This window comes from Bipolaris maydis, assembly GCF_028858645.1.
Source record: "Bipolaris maydis strain C4 unplaced genomic scaffold PSV08scaffold_10, whole genome shotgun sequence".
Lineage (NCBI taxonomy): Eukaryota > Fungi > Ascomycota > Dothideomycetes > Pleosporales > Pleosporaceae > Bipolaris > Bipolaris maydis.
In genome coordinates, this window is record NW_027093866.1 from 1,716,087 (window position 1) to 1,738,901 (window position 22,815).

The following is a 22,815-nucleotide window of genomic DNA, read 5'->3' on the forward strand; positions in this document are numbered from 1 at the left end:
ACAACAACCATTGCAAACAATGCACGTCTCTCCTGAATTCATAGCCACGGGTGGCAACCGAAACCCGGCCGCCGCCGATTGGGATGACGCTGGTTTGCAATTCTTAGCTTTTGGCGCTGACAATAATATTGCCTTGTGGGATCCTCAAGTGAGTCCACAACAGCAATGACGTACCTTTCACTCACCAAGGCAGGATGAGGCACTTCGCGGAGTACATGCAATTTTGAGTGGGCATACCAAGCCTGTGAATTCTGTCAAGTTTTTCCCAACGCAATCACCAGACGTCTCAGTCTTGCTTAGTGGATCAGCCGACAACACCATCCGTATATGGCGAGGCAGGAGAGATGAACGCTTTGAATGTCTAAAAACCATATCGGAACATCAGCAACCTGTCACCCGGATAGCTACAGTTACTGGATCAGACACCTTTGCTACGGGATCTTCCGATGGTACCGTCAAAATTTGGAGGCTCACTCATTCTTTAGACTTTGCTTCAATTGCTGTCGACATTGTCCAGACAATAACGCTTTCTCCCAAATACTTTCCCCTGAACCTAGCGCTTGCGAAATTGGATGAAAGCTCAACCGTGTTGGCTGTCGCTGGTACTCGTACCACCATCCAGATATTCGTATCTCAAGACAGTCAATTTCAGCTTTCGGCTACACTGACCGGACATGAAGGATGGATCCGCGCACTTGCTTTTACCAAAGAAACAGCAGACCCGAACAGTGATCTTCTTTTGGCATCTGCAAGCCAAGACAAGTATATTCGTCTCTGGCGACTTCACAGAGGAGACGAACTTCCTGCTGCGAGCACTGCGCTAAATGACCCAGCTCTGGGTGGCATGGGGAAGTCGCTATCGAACAAAGCTCATTGGATTAGCTCCCCTACATCCAAGCATTCTATTACGTTTGAAGCTTTACTCTTAGGTCATGAAGATTGGATCTACCAAGCGTCGTGGCGGCACCGGGATGGAAAGTTACAGCTGCTGTCTGCTTCAGAAGACAATTCTCTGTCGATCTGGGAGTCTGATCCTACCTCTGGTGTATGGGTTTGTATCACCAGGCTAGGAGAAATTAGTGCTCAGAAAGGTTCGACAAGCGCTACTGGCAGTGCAGGAGGCTTCTGGATTGGGCTTTGGTCACCAGACGGCAACACAGTAGTGTCCCTCGGCCGTACTGGCAGCTGGCGAAAGTGGTCATTTTCAGCTACAGAAGATATGTGGACACAGCAGGTAGCAGTTACAGGGCATGTGCGTGAAGTCAAGGGTGTGTCATGGTCGAGAGATGGCTCGTATCTGCTCACAACTGGGACTGATCAGACAACACGATTGTATTCACAATGGAAGCGTGACGGCATGTCGCCTTCATGGCACGAGTTCTCACGACCACAAATTCACGGATACGATCTCAACTGCATCGATACAGTCTCGGACACCCAGTTCATCTCTGGTGCAGACGAGAAGCTCCTCCGTGTCTTTGACGAGCCAAAAGGCGTTGCAGATATGCTCCACAAACTCTGCGACACACGACCGTCCGACTCCGCCGCACTTCCAGACGCCGCCAACATTCCCGTCCTCGGCCTCTCAAACAAAGCCATCCAAGCCGTCGGTGACGAAGACCCCATCGAAAATGGCAATGACGACGACCGTGAAGCCATCGACCCCGCCTCCGTCATCCGTAAATCCACTCTCGACTTCAAACACCCTCCCTTCGAAGACCACCTCGCCCGCCACCTCCTCTGGCCCGAAACAGAAAAACTCTACGGCCATGGCTACGAAATCTCTGCTCTAGCCATCAGCCACAACGCCAGCCTCGTCGCCACCGCCTGCCGCGCAAGTTCCATCGACCACGCCGTGATCCGCCTGTACGACACAAAAGAATGGCTCGAAGTCAAACCGCCCCTAAAAGCACACTCCCTTACCGTCACTTCCCTAGCTTTCTCCCAGGACGACAAGTACCTCCTGAGCGTGGGCCGCGACCGTCAATGGGTCATTTGGGAACGTAGCCCTGATGCGCCATCGCTTTTTGCTCTCAAACACGCAAATCCAAAAGGCCACTCTCGCATGATTCTCGATGCAGCCTGGACTGCCATTGCGCATCACCCGACGTTCATGACGGCCGGAAGAGATAAGAGCGTCAAGATTTGGCAAATGTCCGATGTACAAGTCACGCTCAAAGCTACGGTCGCGGCGAACGCACCCGTCACGGCTGTGGCGTGCAATACCACGCGCAACGATGCGGGTAGTAAAGTCGTGTTTGCATTTGGTACCGAGAATGGTGACTTGGGGATTGGAAGTGTGGGCGTTGAGGCACTGGATCAGGTTGCGGTGGCTATGGTGGAGAAGGAGGTGCTGCCTGCTAAGACGATTAATCAGATTGTCTGGCGGCCCGGTACACGGGGGGAGGGACAAGAACAGATTGCGGTTGCGAGTGATGATACTTCAGTACGGATTTTCAGTGTCAAGGATGAGACTTCATAGAAGTGTTTGATATTTCCAAAAGATTGGGTATTTTTTGTCGCTTTCTCTCATTCACTCGGTATTTTATCTCATGTGGAACCATACGACGAAACAAGATCGAAAAGAGGAAGCGTGATAAATGTCACTAAATATATATTGCTGGGGGGGTATCTCGACTACACAATTACTCAGACTAGGTATCCTCATTTTCAGTAGGGTATCCTCCACACTCAACTTGTCCCTCACGCATACCGCGGTCCAGCTCCCTTTTCATTGCTCGGCCCGGCGACACCGACACCTTGCTGTCCTGGATGGTACTGCATTGGCACCATATACTGCTGCTGACCCATCTGCTGTGGCATTGCGAATTGCTGTTGCTGTCCCGGCGCCTGCTGCATATGCATGTGCTGAACGGGATAACCCTGGGGAGGAGCCTGATAATACATCCTCTGCCCCATGCCTGCCTGCATGTGTGCTTGTCCTGGTGGAGGAATGATAGCACCATTGCCAATCATAGTCTGTACGATGCCAGCAGCGAGTTTCTCAGCATCCTTGCTAACTTTTGTACGATTGCGCCGGTGGGTGTCGACGCAGGCCCAGACGAAGAGGACAAAGTGTAGGACTAAGGAGAAGAACTGGCATACGACACCCGTGAGGTTGACTCTGGAGCGTTGCGGTTTCTCGGCCCAAAGCTTGTTGACAAACGCATCTTGCTCGGCGCAATCCTTGAAGTTCATCTCGGAGAAGACACTGTAGCGGCTGGTGCAGTCGCGGGGACTGGTGATGTAGCTCGTGTCCTCCTGCCAGACCCAGGTGTTGTTGGCCGCTAAGACGTAATCTCCATTAGAGCTGGAGCTAGAGTAGTCGTATCCCCATTCATCAGGGCCGCCATACATGCCGTAATCCATTATGTTTCGGAGAGACAACAGTGCAAAAAGAGCAGTGACGATAAAGGCCAGCCATAAGAGTAGTTCCATCGACACGCGCAAACCGGGATGCACAGTGCGTTTCCGCACGACAAAGACAATGATGCAGATGAGGCACCAGGCGATGGATATGGACCAAGAGATCAGACTGGGCCAAAGAGCCCAGTACTCATCGAGGATGTAGTAATTAGAGCCCCCGGTGTGCGTGGTCATGAGCCAAGCAAAACAGCCAATGCCGATCAAGCCAACTATGATGATAACGGCCATAATGGCAAACTTGAACTTCCAGTATCGGTCACCAGCATTAAGCTTGTCATTCAATGAGAGTTGCTCATCGGCTGTGGTCGCTTGTGGGGCTACAGTAGGCGTCGTATTTGGACCGGGTGAGGGAGCACCCGCAGCGGTGATCGGCGTGTCTTGGTTCACATTTGTGTTGGTGTTCGCACTCGGTCTGGTAACTGATTCCGATGGTATTGCTGGGGTCTGGGGTATGGAATCCTGTGTATTCGAAGACGTGGTTGGTGCCCCGGTTGCGGGTGGGGCGACATGAGGTTGCGAGGTAGACATTATTAGAGATAGTTACTGATCAATTACTTAGTAGATAACAAAACGAGTGTCGATATGGATGCGAGCGAGTGAATGCGCAAAAGAATGCGCGATGCCAACGGTCAAAAGCGAGGCATAAAGAAGAAAGAGATTGCCAGGCAACAGAGAGTCAAGACTTCTCCTGCCGCCTCGCCACGTCCATAGCGCGCTGGTTGCCTGATCCCAAATTGTACTGGATAGGCTTAATTTAGCCTGAGGCTGCACCGGAACATTGTAGGCCCGCTGAAAATCGATGCAGGAGCATCTCTTAGCTCGGCACTATCATGAGCTTGATTAAGCCTTGATTAAACCACTCTGTCCGTCTTGCAAATTTCCTGGTCATGCTTCTCGGCTACGAGGTAAATCTATGAAATGGATGCGCTTATGACGATGACTGAGCAATTGGTGATGAGTCACCAGCTTTGTAACCATCTAGGCGCGTTGTCACGACCCAAGAAGCCTGATTTCCGCTATGTATCTCGATGATAGCACGATTGTATTGCATCCAAAGCAACCGAAAACTAAAGCCCCCAGTACTCTTGGCATTAGATGGCTGTGATTGAATATGGAGCAACAGGAGATCAAGGTATGATACATATCATGTCAAGCGAACATCGCCAAGCGCTTTCCAAGTCGTCCATATTTCTCCGAAACCGACTTTATTGCATCTGATATTCGTCCAATGCCATTCCTCTGGCAATCTTCTTGATAAGCGCCTTTTTCAAGAACTGTTCTCGAGCAAGACTCCGTGTTTGCTGTAGAATATTAGCATCTGTTCGACGGGGCAAATCGTGGGATAACCCTGAGTACCTTGACAAATACATCCGGGGTAATACGCCCTTTGTCAAGAGCTCGCCCCAAAACAAATAGCGCGTCTGCGATGCCCTTCTCTTCCGCAGTCAGAGTATACAATTGACCCCCAACTACGGTCGGCGCTACTAGAACATCATCAACATCTGGAGCCTTTCTTCTTCTCGCATCTTCCATGACTCGATCCGCCTCGATCATGGCACCTTTCAACACCTGTTCATTCGAGGCAAGCGCTGCATCAAGCTGCTGCAGTTCGCCCAATTCAGCCTGTAATCGAGCATGTGCGTTTTGAAGAGCCGCTTGCTGGGCGCGAAGTGGTGCTATGGCGGCCATATTAGATGAAACTGTTTGATTGATTTGCGAGACAAGCGTCTGGCTGAGAGCCCGAAGAAGTGCATCTTTTTCAGGATTCGGTGGCACCGGCGGCACTGGTACAGGGATTTGGTTGCCTGACTGTGAGGGCAGTGTGACTTCCAGTGAATCGTCGAGAAGGTCGACTGGGGGCTTTGGTGCTTGTTGCGGTTGTTGTTGCTGTGGGTATTTTTGGTTTTGAGGCGGAGGATAACCTGGCGGATACTGTGGGTAATGCTGTTGTGCTGGAGGAGGTTGAACAAATTGCTGTTGCGGAGGTGCCGGGGGTCCTTGGTATTGGTTTCTTGGTTGGAGAGGAGAAACTTGATGAGGTCCTGAGCCTTGAAAGTGTGATGCGGTTATTTGGCCATTGGGCGTCATTGGGCTCACTGGACTTCCCGTTTCGAACGGCTGCTGAGGATAGCTATGCGCCTGTACTTGTGGATGTTGGGGCCGTGACATCGACACGTTGCGGTTCTCGTGTCCACTGGGCTCATACCGTTGTCCCAGTGGTGGTGGCATTGGCGGCTGCTGTTGTTGTTGCTGCTGCTGCTGCCAGTTAGATGGCCCATCGTATCTAGTCTGAGATTGTTGGGGTGGATGCGGCGGTAGAGGAGGCGGTTGCGAATATCTGTCATGCGGTGTTTGAGGCGTAGATCGCTGTTGTTCATGAGGCTTTGGTGGTTTGGGGGGAGGGGCAGGAGCTTGGTTCGGTACGGCTGGTGAAGGCGAGGGAATGGCTGTCCCATGTGCTGCGCGTCGCCATTCAGCTGGGGTTGGAGGGACGGGTGGAGGAGCTTGCTGCGCGGGCGCACTTTGCTGTGGTTGCTGCTGTCTCGATCGTACAGGTGGCTCTTTTGCGAAAACGCCGCGCAAGACTGCTAGAAAGTCGAAGAGAGTTGACTTCTACGTCATAGTCAGCTATCATAGACCTTATAAATGCGCGCCTGATCCATAGCCTGCAGAGCGCATGAATACTCACATCCCAATACTGCGCCCATTGCGCCAGATACGGATGGTAGACCTTGCCGTCTGTGCTAACATGCTGTCCAGGCCGCAAGACCATGTCCTGAGAGGGTGTCACGTATACGATGGGCGGTTCTCGTGGGTAAGCATGAGGCACCCATATTGCTACCGGAAAGCCATAGGTCGCACCGCGGAATGTGACAGGCAGCGTACCTGTGAGGAGCAGTAAGAGCGCCGACACGCCATTCTCGTAAGCTGCTCTTGTCAGCCTCTGTGCCAGCTCTATTCGGAGGCCGACTGACTGTAGGGCTCAGTTCGAACGCTGAGCGACGGGTAGTTGGCAAGAGTCTCGGCCGCGTCGTGATAGGTGCGATTTACGTCCACGTATTCCTGCTGGTGTGTTAGCGCGAGTGGTGTGACGCGACGGACTTGACTTGCATTGACAAGGACGCTGTACAGCCAATTCAGCACTTTCTCGCTGGCCATTGCAAGGTTGGTGGGGACCTGGGGAGCTCCAAGACATCATCGGAGCATTGAGCATTGCCCCTCAGCACCTTGGCAACTCGCCATCGCGTCCCAGACCAGCCAATCCTTCCGTCATCAATCTTCAGGACAGGCACGGGCTTCCACCTGTCGCGTTTGCATTCTCCGTGACCTTGTAGGCACAATACACAAAATTCAAATCCATGTCCTTAGCAATGTATTGGGTATGTGAAGTCGCTCGATACATTTCATTCGTAGAGCTATTGCATATAGTACAGTATATAGTCATGTGTCTCGTCACCGCTTCAGCGAGCGTAGCCATAACCAGCGCTAAAAGAATGTACGCCTCCCTACCGTACAAATCCCACCCGGGTATCAAAATGAATGAATTACTTAGTGCTGACTCCACTCAATCGTGTTGAGATCAACACCCTCCTGAACAAGCTCCCACAACGGACTCAGCTCTCGCAAGAACGTCACCCGCTCCTTGACTGCGTTCAAGACGTAATCAATTTCCGAGTCAGTCGTGAAGCGGCCAATGCCAAAGCGGATACTGCTGTGTGCGCTCTCATCGCTGCTGCCGAGAGCTCGAAGAACGTAGCTTGGCTCAAGCGACGCCGAAGTACAAGCACTCCCAGACGAAAGAGCAATATCTTTCAGCGCCATAAGAAGTGACTCTCCCTCGACATACGCAAACGATACGTTGACACAACCGGGGTAATGTCGCTCGCGATCACCATTCAATGTGGTGTGCTCGAGTGATAGCAGACCTTCGAGAAGACGGTTTGACAGCGCTGTGATGCGCTTGGTATCATACTAGACAGAGTCAGCACAATGTCCTAGCTTGTCATGTCTTTGAACAAATCAACAACATCAAGAACTCATAACCCCTGCACATTTGTCAACATGGCGAGTCGACGGCCGAAGCCGCCTAACACTCTGAAAGCCATGCATGTATAAAGCAAATAATCATCGTGGTGGTAAAACAGAACAGAAAAAAGGCATGATACATACCTCCATCTCCTCTTTGCAGATCCGCGCAGCCTCACCCATGCCAATAGCAAGGGGAGGTGCTAATGTGCCACTTCGCAGGCCGCGCTCCTGGCCACCGCCACTGATAATGGGTTCAAGTCTGACCCTTGGTCGTCGCCGTACGTAACATGCACCAATGCCTTTCGGTCCGTAGATCTTGTGTCCAGATATTGACATCAAGTCAACGTTCATCTTGTTGACATCAATGGGAATCTTGCCAACAGCTTGCGCTGCGTCAGTATGGAAAAAAATCTTCTTCGATCGGCAGAGACGTCCAATCTCCTCGACAGGTTGTACCACACCAATCTCGTTATTCACGGTCATGATGCTGACAATAGCAGTGTCTGGACGCATGGCAGCTTCGAGCTGAGCCATATCAATGAGACCGTTGCTCCCTACTGGCAGGTAAGTGACTGAAAAACCTTCGTCTTGCAAATGTCTACAGCTGTCGAGCACACACTTGTGCTCGGTCTGCGCTGTGATGATGTGCTTCTTCTTGCCTCCTTTCCCGAAAAATCGAGCTACGCCCTTGATACTCATGTTATTACTTTCAGTTGCACCGCTTGTGAAGATGATCTCTTTTGGGTCTGCACCAATCAGATTGGCGATGTTTGCGCGAGCTTCTTCTACGGCTGTGTCGGTCTCCCACCCATAGGCGTGAGTTCGCGAATGAGGGTTGCCGTACATGCCGGTCATGAATGGCATCATCTTGTCTACAACTCGAGGATCCATGGGCGTAGTAGCTTGCATGTCCAAGTAGATGGGCCGTGATCCTTGGTCCATTACCGTAGCCTGCTTGAGAATGCCTGATTTTGTCAGTCTCATGAGAGGCGGGGCCGAGGGGCAAATGATTGAATCTTACCGGCGCTAGGGCTCATCATGGCATCTGCTCCCATGCCTGTTGTTGGCATCGTCGCATCACTTGGCCGCCCACCCGTCTTGTCTAAAAAGGCCCGCTGCTCCTGCTTGATCGCTGTGTCGACATTGACCGTCGCCTGCGAGGACTTGCTTTCGCTGACATAGTGACGACGTGAAGCCGCACCAGCGGTGCGTGCAAACGCTGGTGATGGATAGCGGCGAGAGGCAATGCGCAGGGCCTGCCTCGCGATGGTGGGTGCAATGTTGGGCATAATGGAGGTGCAATGGTGAAGAGGTGGGAAAGGCAGGTCGCCTCTTAGCTAGCTTGAGCTTTTTCCAATGACTAAGCGGACGAACGGGCCGAGGCACTAGCCGGTCCGTGCGAGCCCACCACACGCTGGACGCTGGAATTGTCGTCGCCCTGCAGCAGTTGGGCTTTGGGTGCGCGAAAAAAACAACGGGGATATCAGGGGTGACAATATGTTCGCGGCTCGCATACGCACCGATCAATAGTCCGCTTGCAGCGGGTACGGGTGTGGTCATCTGCCAACAGTGATATCCCTCGGTGTGTTCCGGGAGTTCCGAGCAGAGCAGGGCTGCGCGCTGCATAGCCACAAACGTCATTGGGACTTGAGCAGCCACGCAGGCGCTCGCGATCCTTGGTCGCTACCTGCTGCCTCTCCCGATCAATCCACCTCCGTACCGTGACCTGAGTTTGCCCTTACTGTGTTCTGCCCATCTTTCTTGCGCACCCATAATAACATACTTCCGCCATGAGTTGGAAAGGCCTGACCAAGAGCGTTTCCCGAGTACGACAAACTCCCCGCGCTGTTCGGGCATCATGGCTTGCTAACCCAATCGCATAGGCGCCACAAACCTTGAAGCAAAAGTTCAATGTTGTACGTCCCCTCGTCTACCACTATACTTCTAGCGTTTTTGCGCTCCTTATCCTATCGAGAATAAAAGTCCACCTCTAACAGCACGTCTTTCAGGGCGATATCACCAAAGATCCAATCTATACAGACGCCGAACGACGCTTCCAGGAGTTGGAGAAGGAGACAAAGAAGCTTCACGATGAATCAAAGAAGTATGTGCTCACTTCAACGCTTTTCTCTATCACTTTTTGCTTACACTTCTAGGTACTTTGAGGCCATAAATGGTACGTCCATACTTCACACGGCCCCGCCAACACCCGCCTAACCATTCCTCCCAGGCATGCTCACACACCAAATCGAGTTCTCCAAAGCCATTGCTGAGATCTATAAGCCAATCTCCGGCCGCATGTCTGATCCCGATTCGTTTCACGACGAAGGCAACGCAGCCGGCATAGAAGCTTGTGAACAATACCAGGCTGTAGTTCAGGAATTGCAGGAAACCCTCAAGCCCGAGCTTGAAATGATAGAGACTCGTGTCATTCGACCTGCGGATGAGCTCCTAATAATCATAAAAGCCGTACGCAAGATTGCCGCTAAGCGCGATCATAAGCAACTCGACTACGATAGGCACCGCGCCACATACAAGAAGCTTGAAGAGAAGAAAGACAAGACATTGAAGGATGAGAAGGCCATGTACAAGGCCGAGAATGATTTAGAGCAGGCTACACAAGACTTCAACTACTTCAATGATCTGCTCAAGGATGAGTTACCGAAGCTCTTCGCGTTGGAAAGAGAGTTTATCAAGCCCCTGTTCCAGTCGTTCTACTACATGCAGCTGAACGTCTTCTACACATTACATGAGCGCATGCAACGGCTGGACATTGGCTACTTCGATCTCACCCTAGATATTGAGGCAGCATATCTCAAGAAGCGCGGGGATACCCAGGAAGAGGCGGAAAAGATATCCATTGTCAAGTTCAAGACTACCGGCGGTGCTCGTATAGCAGGGGCGAAACCAGGCCAGTCCAAATATGCATCAAAGGCACTGGAAGCCAAGGCTGGTCGAACTTCGTTATCCGTAGAGACAGAAGCACCGCCACCACCATACAGTCCTGGACCTTCAGCAGCCGCTACCGGCGATATCAAGTCTCCTGCATTGTCATCAGGCTCATGGGGTTCTGCCGCCAAGGCCAAGGGTGCAGCGCCTCCACCTCCAAAACCTAAGCCTTCTCGTCTCAGTGGGGTACCGGCTGCTGAGACTGTCACAGCGCTGTACGATTACGAAGCTCAAGCTGAGGGCGACTTGAGTTTCTTGACTGGTGACATCATCGAGATTGTTTCCCGTACACAAAATGAAAATGAATGGTGGATTGGCAAGGTGCGGGGGAAGCAAGGACAGTTTCCAGGTGAGTTCCAAACCAAAAGAAAATTCAAAGTCAAGCCTAATAGCGTTATAGGAAACTACGTCAAACTGAACCATTAGTCGAGGCTCAGTTCGCCTCCTCATCCCTTGCGATTGCGGGGTAACACTTGTTGAGGCATATCTTCATGGCGCTTCAGGTTTCTTGTTCAATACCATTGTGTTAGATTTGAGCATTCTGCTGTACAAAGCATCCTCAATGATAGTTTTTTTTCGTCCAAGTGGAATTGAGTTCTTGATAGAGAAAGATCACTAGCCACTCCATGTCACGTGCTGGGCAGCTTCCTCTCTTGTAGCATGACTGCGCCACAGTTCAGATCAGTTCCAGTAGCGAAGCAAGGGTCATTGCATGCCACCCCGCATGACGTCTTTCGGAGACCCGCAGCCCGTATCCGCATGCTCGGGTATGCACGACTAGGGTAGTCCCGGATCAATGCATGTTCTTCTGACGTTTTTATAATAGCAACAGTACGCTGTGTTCTTTCCTTTGCTTGCAAACCTGTTTTTGGGAATAGCTGATCCACCATGCCATACGAATCGACCATAACATTCACTCTTGACACAATATGTCCCTGGTAATTTGAGCGAAACCCCCCGCTTTGCACAGCCTATATACCTCTTACCTGATACAACGAACACAGGACATACATCGCCTTTGTCCGTCTCAACAAAGCCCTCGACGCCTATCGCTCAGCTAATCCAGACTCGCCCGCCCAATTCACACTCAAGCTCGCCCCTTACCAATTGTACCCGGATTTCTACGAAGATGGCGTCGACAGGTACGAATGGAACAAGGAGAGAAAGTACCATGGCAGTGACGAGAAAATGAAAGCGTACGCGCATTACATGGGCCTGATTGGGAAAGCAGAGGGTCTAAAGTTTGATTTCGAGGGCGGTCCCCTGAGTAATACGCTGCATGCACATCGCATCCTGTACTGGCTGCAGAATAACAAGGGGCCGGATGCTGCGGCGAAAGCCGCAGGTAGTCTGTACAGCCAGTATTTTGAACATAGGGCTGACCCCGCGAGCCGCGAGACGCTGGAGAAGGCGTGTGTAGTTGCTGGGTTGAGTGGGGATGAGGCGAAGAAAGTGGTGGGGAATGAAGGAGAAGGGCTGCGTGAGGTTAAAGCGGCGATTAGGGAACAGGCGGGGAATGGGGTGGATAGTGTGCCGTATGTTTTGTTTGAGGGGAAGAAAAGGGATTTTACGCATATTGGGGCGAAAAGTGTAGAGGAATATGTCAAGGTGTTGGTGCAGGTTGAGAAGGAGTGTGCTTGAGTGGGGGGTGATTTGGTTTGCTTTCCCTGCAATTTGATGTGCAAAAGAATGATTGGATTGGTGAACACTCGCTATTGCTTATTTATCATCACGAAATTCACACACAAAGGCACCAAAGCAGGATAGTTAAAAGGGTTGTATTTACTACGGAATAAATACAAAAACGTTAGTATTCAAAAAGAATGATTACAGCAGCCATGAGGAATCCAGAGGAAGCTTCTTCGGCACCAAACCTCTATCGTCCACGATATTATAACAGAAAGCAAAGGAAAAATCTAAGGAATCTAGTCTAGTTGAGTTCTACAAATTCTATGTCGTTCTTGATAGCGTAAATAGGTCGTAGAATTTATCGGCAGGTAAGGTCGGCGGTGCGGCCATCAAAAGTGCAGAAATTGCTGTCGGATACAATGGCAAGCTATAGGAAGTCGGTCAGTCAAAGATTGCCTCTTGAAATAGGTAGGAATGGGAATTGGAAACTCACGTTAATGTAGCCACCATCACCACGAGTCCAAAGCGCGTTGTTACGACCAATATAGAAGCAGTCGTAGTCGGTGTTGAGAGCGCCCATGGAGAGCTTGACACTGGCGACATCGGAGATTCCGCCACGGTTGGCAACGTCCCAGTTCATATTGTAGCAGGCAGCGGCGACCCAGCGTCTTCGGTCGGGGTTCCTGGCCCACATGGCGTCGACGGTGGCCTTTGTGAAGGTCTCACGGGCAGAGGTCCAGTTGTTGATGGGGAACAGCTTTTGGAGGAGGCCGCTCATGGCTTCGGCGATTGAGGCGCCAGCTCCAATACCATCGGCGGCACCGTTGAGACGGGCTCCTGCACCGCGCTTCTCGAGATGGGTGTCGGCGTCGGCATCGATATCAGCGTCGGTGTCAGCATCAAGACCAGCTTTGGCGTTGGTGTCGACATCAACGTTGCGGTTGAGACCAACTTTCACGGGAGCAGCATGAAGCACTTCGAGTCCCGTCACAGGCTGAATCACTGGTGAGAAACTAAACTTCTTCTCGTACGGTGGATGGAAACCTACAATGGGAAGGCTGGAATGCTGAGGGGGCTGAGGAACAGCCGCAGCGTTGGTAAGAGCGGCAGTGCCAGCAAGGAGGACAGTAGAGAAACGCATCTTGATTGTTGGAGTTGGAATAGAGAATGAAGTTTTTAATAGTAAAGAGTGAGAGTAGATAGTTGGGAAAAGAGAGTGTGAGTTGCTGTGTTAGCGAGTGATGGTTGTGAATGTGAGTTGATGATTCTATTTGAGCGGTCGTCTGCACTCCTTATATACAACAATGAACAGACTACTTGAGGCTATCTATCTCTCTATATCTCGATCATGAGTCTCTGTTGCTTGGATCTGGTACATCGAAGTCATCCATGTGGACGCTAATGCTGCGGGTCGTTGACCAAAGAGCTCGGTCCCTTAGCCGTGTGTCGTCTGTGCCAATGTTCAAATCGGCCTAAAATAACGTGTATATCAAAATTCCAGTGTTCTTCAAACTTAATCTCCACCGATTCATGTACATGACCCCACCTTTTTTTAAGGCCACCGACTAGAACATCACTGTTGCGTCTTCTAGAAGGTCTTGAATTAGCTGAGTAAATTGTAGAGTCGCCCTGTGCATCATAGCTTCACGTATGCCAAACTCAATGTCTTGATTTCTTTCGATTTCTTTTGCCAGTGTTTGAGTTTTGACAGACTCGCGAATGCGGATGCATAGCAGCCCGAATCTTGTTCAGAATTGACAGCTGTAATGCCAGCGGTGAATTCGCCTAATTCTTTCGTATTCAAGCACTGCTTGGTTGTATAGTAAGATTCCGAAGGAACAATAACGCCTTGCTGGGCTATCACAGGTGGTGTAGACCTAAACGGTCACTCCTAAACGCTTGTTCAGCAACTTCCTCTGATCAGTTCACCGCCCAGCGGGGAAATCCTTCGTAGTAGTTTCAAGCCTAGTTTCCCCTCGCTCATTTCTCGTCGCCATTCATGAAGCCTCTCAAACGCTAGACTTTTGCAAGTCTGCGTTGATGTAATTGTGCCATAAGGACTTTGGGAGCCTACTAAGCAAGACTGCCCTGTCTAGGAAGAAAGCTATGAGCCACGATGATGCTCTATCACGACACTCACCGTAATTGTATGCACGCACTGACCTGGAATGTACGATAATCTCATGCACCGAGTAAATGTGGTAGGGCTACGTTACTTCCTGTCATCTGCTGTAGCCATACATAGAGTTGGACAACTCATTGCCTACTAAACTTCATTTAGCACCAGTAAAACGGCGGAGAAGGACGATACGGGCCGTGCCAGATGAATGTCATCATAAGCTGGTGGGATAGCGGAGGTGCTTGGCATATGCCAGTCAAACCATACCCTTCATAATACCTAGCAGGGTGAATTAACCATCCAAAATAGATACTAATTAACTAATTTAACTCTGTTGGGGCTGAACTAGTGATCGAGCCAAGTCTCCCAGGGCTTGCAACTATCCATTATGGCGCCATTGTTAGCGAAGGGCTGACCCGTATAGAGTTTGGAATCTAGCGTTGTCCCCTGCCTCCCGCGTGAAACCATGGGACCCTAAGTGCGCGCTATTCGCCAGCAGGCGCACCCGGGCCTATCAGCACGTACGATATCGCAGCCATTACTCGGACATTTTAAAACCTTATTGTCACCACCACGTTGCGATCGAGCTATACAACAGTGTAGCCTTTACAACCAAACTCAATCTTGCAGACACCTCAAATTTTCGAATGCAACAATGGTACTAGCACGGAAGCTAAAGTCTTCTAGAGATGCATTACTGTTGTTCTAGCCTGCTTCTAGAGTGATTCAAAAGGCGAAAACTAGAGTCTGGACACGCCTCGTTGCAAGCCTCACACAAAACGGTGCTGTAGCTGGAGAATCAAGACTTGGTACGGCAATCGATCGAGTTTGCGGTGTACGCTCAGGTGGCTTTGACATTCTGCTAACTCATCGGATAGAACTTTGTAGCAGAGTATACTACACTGAAGGGGATAAAACGGATGCACGTGATGGAAGTAGAGCGTATTGTACAATGCTGAAGTAGAAACAGGCTCTATTGTTTTCTTTTGCAGCCAAAACTGACTAAAAGTCCAAGAGTGAATGGAAAAGCAACAAAAGACCGATTCTACACTTTGATATCATCTTCCACATGCAATGTGCGGGCTAATTCAACCCCACGTCCCATAGAAACCTGCCCCCAACCCCTCCAACGTGACTAATCCAATCGGTCCCCCCTTGGCAATCTTCCAGCCCCTACCCCATGTACTCCCACAAAGGCTGGGAAAACGCTTGTTAATTTTCATGTGATTGCCCAACATACTGCTAGTGTCCAAGCTCTTGCATGTGACCATCTCGCCATGCCTCTCTGACGCAACGCTCGCCTTACGCACTGGCACCGGCCAGAATCTAAACTTACTTTCCGGAGAAATTATGGCGCCTTAGTGTTGATACAGGAAGGTCTGTGTGGAATTCGTATGCGGAGAATTGTCGGTGGAAATGGAGGTCGAGAGGCTGGATTGTAATTACTAGGCTCACGTGGGCATCGAGGGGCGTGAGTATAAGTAGGAGAAGATAGCTCGAGATGTGGAAAGGCAGGGGTTGTCATATGCATGAAAGGGTTTTGGGAGGAGCAAGAGGTTGGAACTGGGAGTGCTACTTCATTTGCAGAAAGGGAAATCGGATACAGTCAAACGTCTGGTGAAAGCTTGTACTGGAAGACGACCTAGGTATGTGCTGTGGTGTAGTATCACGTGACTAGTTCGTAGTATATATTGCGATAATCTTTCGTACGTAGATAGGCACCTTCTTCAATCAATTCCTTCACAGTGATTAATTTTCAGCTTGATTCTACCTAATCGATTGCGGGTCGCCCCTCTGATCTTTTGAGCTCGATCACGTATCGTGCCACAGTGCTCGGGGACCTTTTGTATATAGCTTTTTGTACATGTAGATAAGTTCATTCAGTTTGTAGCTTGTTGCACATGTAGATAGGGTTGATTTGTATATATTTTGTGTATAGATATTGGAGGCAACAGGAAAATCGCGGTCTGGAATTTTCTGAATTGTTGGCGGTTGGGAAGGGAAGAGTGCGGTGGCCGGAATGATTTTTCCAAAATCAAAGTAATATTGAAGGATGTTTGCAAGGACATAGTATAACGACATGCATCCAATTACCACAGAATTTTATTCGTAACTAGATGAATGAATAAGTATTAAAGGGTTGTGTGGTACGATATGTACTGTGAATCTTGAAGGGACGGGTAGTAAGGCTGTGATGTTAAGAACAGAAGATTTACCAATTTCCTGCGTTGATTATTGAATGTCGCAGTGAGGGAAAGGATTTGGAAAAGGCCAGAGGGTATACAGTAGCCATAGCCAAAGGAGACTCAGAGAGAAATTTTCTGTTGAGTTAAAAGAGTCTTCTGCTATATGTTTGTATCAGTAATTCTATGAAAGAATTCCTTGATATGGAATGTTAACATGACCACATCAGTAGCCAAATGCATTACAGTCAGTTTTACACAATACAATCACTAACATGCATGCTGAAATGCAAAGCCAGTTCAAAAAATTTGAAGCGGGTAAATATGCTTGTGAGATCATCAATTGCCCATTTCTTCATCAGAGAATGACCATGTCAAACAATGCTGATTAAGTGCAGGAAAAAAAAATGAAGAATGACGCAAAACAAGAGACTCCATTTGTTAAACAAGAGAGAGCTAGGCAGTACAACTCGGAATACAGCAGCATATTTACTATTGTAGAAATCATTTCCAAGTTTCATGTGCTATGTAATCGTATTGGTATAACCTGAAAAACTGCATCGTGGATATCACAATGACTACTGAAAACGCGGAATAAAGCTCTATCAAGTGCTGATCTTCGATTGCTGGGAAAATCAGAATATGGTTCTTTTTCCAATCGTAGAATTAAATAACTACACTGATGTATATAACCCAAATCGTAATGCTCTAGTCATCACACTTTACAATAGTCTGGTGAGCGAAATCAAGACGTAAAATCGGAGTTATGAATGATGTTGGCATTGCTGCTATTTGGTATATGGCTAGGATAGAGAGTTTGGCCTACGGTCGCTTGGTGTGATTAGACACAGTATTGTACGACAGGCCCAGAGATTGCAGTTCAAATAGGAGAGTGAATGAAAGCTGTTGGAAAGCTGAACTTGGTAGTAAGGCAGTGTCGATTTCAAGCTGTACATCGTGAAATGGAGCATGTTCTGTTCGTTCTGAAAAACCATTGAGTGATCTGAGTGTCATCGGTATGCGCCTGGGTGTAACAGATCCAAATTACACGATGTACAAATGGTATTTAACGTGTTGAAAATGCTATTATTTATGATCTAACATGTGCTTGAATTTTTCAATCTGCCTGTTGTATTAGTGACTGTAATACGGTAGGAAGTTAACAAAACAAACCCACTCACCTTTGTACTCAGATATTTCTCTACTTCCTCGCTCTTGATTCCCTTCATACCGCCAGTCTTCCACGCCAGCGGCACCATGGCCACGCGCTCTCGGACGACGACTTCTCTGTTGGGACCCTCAACCGCTCGGACTTTATCGGGGTTGTTGGTCAAGAGTCTTATTCCCCTATCACCATCCAAACCCAGATCCATGAGCATGGCTGTGGCCAGACCGTAACTGCGCGCGTCTGCAGGATGCCTCAACATTATGTTGGCTTCGTAGGTATCGTTTCCTAAATCTTGCAGGTTGTATGCTTTGAGCTTCTCACCCAGGCCGATGCCGCGGCCTTCCTGCCGCAGATAGATGATGGCACCGCCCGAAGGAGACAGCGCGGGATCGGCCATGAGGCGTGCAGCCTCGTCCAGTTGCTCGCCGCAATCGCAGCGCGCAGACCAAACAGTCTCGCCTGTGTAGCATTCCGAGTGTATGCGGACGAGCGGTAGCTGTGACGAGGAAATGGGCGGAGCGTCTCCGTTTTCTGATGATGAAGCGGAAGCCGGAGACGAGGGACCATTGGCCTTGTCGCTATGGGCTAGTTTGCTGTCTGGCGTGGGTTTTGGCGGAATACCTTCCGCGCGCTTGAGTTGCTCAATCCGCGAGCTGGTTCTGCCTGGATACAGGCGGCCCACATATGCGCCTCTGGTCATGCGATCCAGCTCCGTCTCTCCAGGGCGTTCTGCGTCGAGGGAGCGAGAGCGTATTTGGCTGCCAAAGACGATTGCCAGGTGCTCCTTTGTGTCGACATTGTTTCTGTACACATGCAGCCACATTTCGTGTCCCGTGGTCGTGGGTATGCGCGCGCGCACCTCGCACTCGACCTTGGGAAGCTGCGATAGCAGATCTGGGCGGGGGGTGTCGGTACGGAGGGAGGTATCGACTGGTATAGAGCGGGGTGGCCGGGGATGCGAAGGAGTCGAAACCCCCGGTGTTGCTGGAGGGGTAAAGGCAGGAGAGATGATTGAGGGCGGGGGATTGTGTCGCTCTTGGTTTGCGCCATGGTCCAGCGTGTGCTCATGCGCCGGCGACGTGTGGAAGTCAAAGTCGTCGTTTGCAGCGGTGCCAATCTGCGGCGAGAAATGGGGCGGGAATGCGGTCATGGTGGATGTCAGGGCGGAAATGATTCAAAAAAACGGGACTGCGGTTACGGGGAAAAGAAGCGCATTACCGGGGGAATTGGACAGAGACAGAGGCAGAGTCAGAGACAGAAACAGAAACCGAAGCAAGAGGAGCAGTGGGGGCGAGCGACTGAATGACATAGCCGAACCCGCAGCTGCTCGGGAGTCGTGATTTTGGGATCCGCCTCCGACATTCGACTAACCGCGGCTATGTAAGCAATTTCATGTGGCGCCCAAATGTTCCGGTCAGCAACTAGGAATTCTGCTCTCGCTCACTTGTTCCGCCCCACACCGACCCTCGGAGCCGGACGCATGCGGGCGAATGCAAATGGGTGCTTGGAGCATTGCGCCTCCTTGCCATGGCGCCAGTGCAGAGTAGTAGAGCATTAGTAGAGTATTGCACATGCGCCCGAATGGGCATTGCCCCGATTCAACTTGGACTCACGCTAATTGCATGCTCACACACGTGTGCTACAAGTATGGTAGTATATGCATCAATCAATCAATCTACCTTGTCACCTGACAACATCTGATTCACCCCAGAAAACAAAACAGAACTCACAAAATACCTGTTTACGTCCCCGCGCCGTGCCATGCCTTTTTAGTCCACCCTGCGCTCTCTGCCCCACACCTCATCGGCGTTCTTCTTGCCCTTGGTCTCTGGAACGTACCATGAAACAAAGGCAAAGAAGAAAGCCGACAGCGCCGCAAAGATGAAGTAGACCTTGCCGTGCAGCTTCGCGCTCGCTAGCGGGAAGAACTGGGCCACGACAAACGTGGCAATCCAGTTGGCCCCGAGCGCGATGCTCTGTGTCGCATCAACCGCATCCGGACCCACGAGTTCACTCGCCAAAATAAAGGGTACAGGGCCAAGACCAACAGCGAAGCCGGATACGAAGAGCAGAACTGCAACAGCTGAGAGTATGGGAATCGCCTTGATGATACCAATAGCAAGCAAAAGCGAGCTGGATCCCATAATCGCAAGAGAGCTCAGCAGGCACACTTTGCGACCTAGCTTGTCGGCAAGGGGCGCACAGCTAGCTGTCACGATAATGTTCAGTGCCGAGACGGCAAGGTTGAGCAGGGCCGAGTTGGATTCGAGCAGACCTGCTAGCAGCGAGACTCCATACATGACGATGCTGTTGATACCACTGAACTGCTGAGCCAGCATCACCATGATGACGGCGATGGCGGCCTTTTGATAGTCGGAATGGCGGAAGACCTGCATGATGCTCAGATTTCCTTCTTTGCCAGACTGCTTCGGCCCGGCGTCGGCTGACGCGTTAGGGCTTAGTAGCGTTTGCTCCTCCTCTGTGCTCATGTTAGTTCACCGTGGCCACATAGCTCGCATATCGAGTGACTGACCGTTTACATGGGACGAATCTGACATTCCCCAGTCGCGCATCTCATCCTCAATGTCTGCATGTTCGCCACGAATCTTGCGTAAAGTCTTCTTTGCAAGAGACACGTTGCCCTGCTCAGCAATGTACTTGGGGCTCTCGACGGACAAGAGCAATCCTGCGCCTTGCACAGCGCCGATGACGCCTCCAATGGCCAAAATAAGCCTCCAGTATGAGTCGTGGCTCAAGAAGTAGCCCAACAGCTGCGTGATGAGAATGCCAACGTTGCAGCCAATCTGTGTAAAGGCGCCAAAGAAGCCCTTCTCGGCAGGAGGAGCAATCTCTGAGATGTAGAGGGGCACAATCACGACCGATGCTCCCGCCGCGACTCCTGACAACAGCCTTCCAAAAGCCATGACGGCAATGTTAGGGCTCAGGGCCTCGAAGACAGGGCCAACCACGAAGAAGATGGTCGATATCTGCATGGCTCTCAGGCGACCGAGCTTTGTCGCGAGCGGACCGGCCGAAAGGGCGCCTATGAGGCCTCCGAGCGTGTATAGCGAGCCCACGACGCCCCATTCTGTCGGTGTCATCTCAATGCATTGCGGGAGGGTCGGGCCTGCGACGGCAGCTGTGATGGACTTTTTCTTGCAACGGATGACATCTTCGGGCGCGTTGAGCTCAGACTAAGATAGACAGCGTGTGTTAGCTATGCAGCTTGTGGGGGATGGGATGTGAGGTTGGCGTGTGGGGGGGACAGACCAGGTGGAAGCCGAAGAGCAGGGGGCCGAGAGTCGCGACGGAGAGGATATAGACAAAGTAGCCGGTCAAGCTGCTGAACCACGAACGGGGATCCATTGCAGGGCTCTGCTGATGGAGGAGAATCGGGTGGTGGGCGCAGCTCCAAGCTGTGTCCGGCACCTGGGGACGTGCCCGTTGCAGCGGGCTCAGCTTATGTATTAGGATACATTGAAGTACACGGTCACATGGTTACCTGGCTACCTGGTCATGATGACGATGGCTTGCAGAGAACGGTAATTGTCACCGCTTGGATGTGCGAGCGATGCGCGACGCGCTCTAGTGAGACGCTTATTGGCTCTGAGGGCTGGTATTTCATGGCAAAGCGTGGCGTGGGCGTGGTTGCGGTATGGCTGGGTGTACCTACTGTGTATGCATGTACTCTACTAGTCGGCGTCGATGGGGCCCCCGGCTGAGGCTCTGCGGGGGAAACAGTCCATGGCAAGTGGGACGCGCGCCTGCCTTTTCGCCGTCGCCGTCTCTTATCCCTTGCACCCTCCTGCCAGCAACCCACCTCGCTGCGTCAGGGCCCCATCCATCCTCATCCTCCTTGTCTAAACTATATCGCCTGCTTGCATTGCTTGCCCCGTGTCTGCCCGCCATCTTCATCTGTACTCAGTCCTAATCACATGATTACGCGCTGAGTCGGTCTGCCCCCATATCAACAGAGACCCGGGAGACTGTCCGGATGCCATGTTCACCGGCTACAACAACAAGAAGCGCGTGACGGAGCGCTATAAAATCGTCGGCTTCATCAGCAGCGGCACCTATGGGCGTGTCTACAAGGCCGAGGGCCGCAACGGTCGCACCGGCGAGTTCGCCATCAAGAAGTGAGTGAAGCACAGCCGAGTGTTGCCATGTCCCACGCTAACACCACCAGGTTCAAGCCGGACAAGGAAGGTGAACTGCAATACTCGGGCATCTCGCAATCAGCCATCCGCGAAATGGCCCTGTGCACTGAGCTTGCCCATCCAAACGTGGTCCATACTGCAGAGATTATCCTAGAAGACAAGTGTATTTACATTGTCTTTGAGTATGCCGAGCATGATCTTCTGCAGATTATCCATCATCACAACCAACCTCAGCGCCAAGCCATCCCAGCTCGCACCATCAAATCCATTCTGTACCAACTGCTGCAAGGTCTTGTCTACCTGCACAGGAACTGGGTCATGCACCGAGATCTCAAGCCAGCAAACATCATGGTCACGAGTGCGGGTAAGATTAAGATTGGTGATCTGGGTCTCGCCCGCTTATTCTACAAACCACTGCAGTCGTTATTCTCTGGCGATAAGGTCGTCGTGACTATATGGTATCGCGCGCCTGAGCTGCTGCTTGGTAGTCGCCACTACACACCTGCAGTCGACTTGTGGGCGATTGGGTGCATCTTTGCCGAGCTGCTCTCCCTGCGGCCCATTTTCAAAGGAGAGGAGGCCAAAATGGATAGCAAAAAGACGGTCCCATTCCAGCGCAACCAGATGCAAAAGATTGTCGAGATCATGGGCATGCCGACCAAGGACCGCTGGCCACTTCTGACGGCTATGCCCGAGCATCATCAGCTCTCGTCCCTCCTATCGGGCAATGCCTCACGCTTTCCGCGTCCGCAGAGCGGCGATGGATTGGAGCGGTGGTACCACCAGACACTCAACAACAACCAATATCCAATCGGCTCCGGGCCGGACACGCCTGGACCAGAGGGGCTCTCTCTCCTCAAGCAACTTCTCGAGTACGACCCTCAGAAACGACTCACGGCAGAAAAAGCGTTGTTACACCCTTACTTCACCATGCACGGTAAGCCTGCAGAAAGCTGTTTCGAAGACTCCAAGGTCAAGTATCCAGTCAGGAGGGTCAGCCAAGAAGACAACGACATGCGTACATCCAGTCTGCCAGGCACCAAGAGAAGCGGGCTCCCAGATGACTCCATCATGGGCCGTCCTGCGAAGCGACTTAAGGAGGGCTGAGATGGTTTTGATACCAGAAGATTGTATGACCCGTGTGATGTGCAGGGG

The 22,815-nt window shown here is 51.1% G+C and overlaps 8 protein-coding genes across 8 annotated transcripts; 4 read left to right on the forward strand and 4 right to left on the reverse strand.

Moving 5' to 3' along the window:
• Positions 1-19: 19 nt before the first annotated feature.
• Positions 20-2,568, forward strand: PSV08DRAFT_403575 (quinon protein alcohol dehydrogenase-like superfamily; the record flags this gene model as incomplete). Its single annotated transcript, XM_066093659.1, has 2 exons — positions 20-148; positions 260-2,568. 2 exons carry the CDS (start codon positions 20-22, stop codon positions 2,480-2,482), a joined length of 2,352 nt encoding a protein of 783 aa, XP_065948851.1. The 3' UTR covers positions 2,483-2,568.
• Positions 2,524-4,070, reverse strand: PSV08DRAFT_316271 (uncharacterized protein). The gene has a single exon (XM_014227452.1). The coding sequence runs from the start codon at positions 3,952-3,954 to the stop codon at positions 2,704-2,706; it is 1,251 nt and encodes a 416-aa protein (XP_014082927.1). The 5' UTR covers positions 3,955-4,070; the 3' UTR covers positions 2,524-2,703.
• Positions 4,071-4,295: 225 nt separating this feature from the next.
• On the reverse strand, positions 4,296-8,758 carry PSV08DRAFT_411159 (cysteine desulfurase). Its single transcript, XM_066093878.1, has 7 exons — positions 8,477-8,758; positions 7,597-8,420; positions 7,063-7,398; positions 6,402-6,489; positions 6,116-6,354; positions 4,783-6,039; positions 4,296-4,727 (listed from the first exon to the last, which is right to left on the reverse strand). The coding sequence occupies exons 1-7, from the start codon at positions 8,742-8,744 to the stop codon at positions 4,632-4,634; spliced, it is 3,108 nt and encodes a 1,035-aa protein (XP_065948852.1). The 5' UTR covers positions 8,745-8,758; the 3' UTR covers positions 4,296-4,631.
• A 413-nt stretch (positions 8,759-9,171) lies between these two features.
• PSV08DRAFT_316312 (BAR domain-containing protein) lies at positions 9,172-11,011 on the forward strand. The gene is made up of 6 exons (XM_014227449.2): positions 9,172-9,281; positions 9,339-9,371; positions 9,465-9,559; positions 9,612-9,631; positions 9,686-10,753; positions 10,805-11,011. Exons 1-6 carry the CDS (start codon positions 9,246-9,248, stop codon positions 10,828-10,830), a joined length of 1,278 nt encoding a protein of 425 aa, XP_014082924.1. The 5' UTR covers positions 9,172-9,245; the 3' UTR covers positions 10,831-11,011.
• A 251-nt stretch (positions 11,012-11,262) lies between these two features.
• Positions 11,263-12,089, forward strand: PSV08DRAFT_227291 (thioredoxin-like protein). Its single transcript, XM_014227448.2, has 2 exons — positions 11,263-11,342; positions 11,409-12,089. The coding sequence occupies exons 1-2, from the start codon at positions 11,293-11,295 to the stop codon at positions 12,043-12,045; spliced, it is 687 nt and encodes a 228-aa protein (XP_014082923.1). The 5' UTR covers positions 11,263-11,292; the 3' UTR covers positions 12,046-12,089.
• Positions 12,090-12,391: 302 nt separating this feature from the next.
• Positions 12,392-13,174, reverse strand: PSV08DRAFT_353769 (uncharacterized protein; the record flags this gene model as incomplete). Its single annotated transcript, XM_014227447.2, has 2 exons — positions 12,392-12,460; positions 12,527-13,174. The coding sequence occupies 2 exons, from the start codon at positions 13,172-13,174 to the stop codon at positions 12,392-12,394; spliced, it is 717 nt and encodes a 238-aa protein (XP_014082922.2).
• A 3,922-nt stretch (positions 13,175-17,096) lies between these two features.
• On the reverse strand, positions 17,097-20,942 carry PSV08DRAFT_206560 (uncharacterized protein). Its single transcript, XM_014227446.1, has 5 exons — positions 20,774-20,942; positions 20,037-20,697; positions 19,282-19,982; positions 17,517-18,620; positions 17,097-17,457 (listed from the first exon to the last, which is right to left on the reverse strand). Exons 1-5 carry the CDS (start codon positions 20,867-20,869, stop codon positions 17,422-17,424), a joined length of 2,598 nt encoding a protein of 865 aa, XP_014082921.1. The 5' UTR covers positions 20,870-20,942; the 3' UTR covers positions 17,097-17,421.
• Positions 20,943-21,478: 536 nt separating this feature from the next.
• On the forward strand, positions 21,479-22,767 carry PSV08DRAFT_227298 (kinase-like domain-containing protein; the record flags this gene model as incomplete). Its single annotated transcript, XM_014227445.2, has 2 exons — positions 21,479-21,639; positions 21,690-22,767. The coding sequence occupies exons 1-2, from the start codon at positions 21,503-21,505 to the stop codon at positions 22,765-22,767; spliced, it is 1,215 nt and encodes a 404-aa protein (XP_014082920.1). The 5' UTR covers positions 21,479-21,502.
• Between the last annotated feature and the right edge of the window lie 48 nt (positions 22,768-22,815).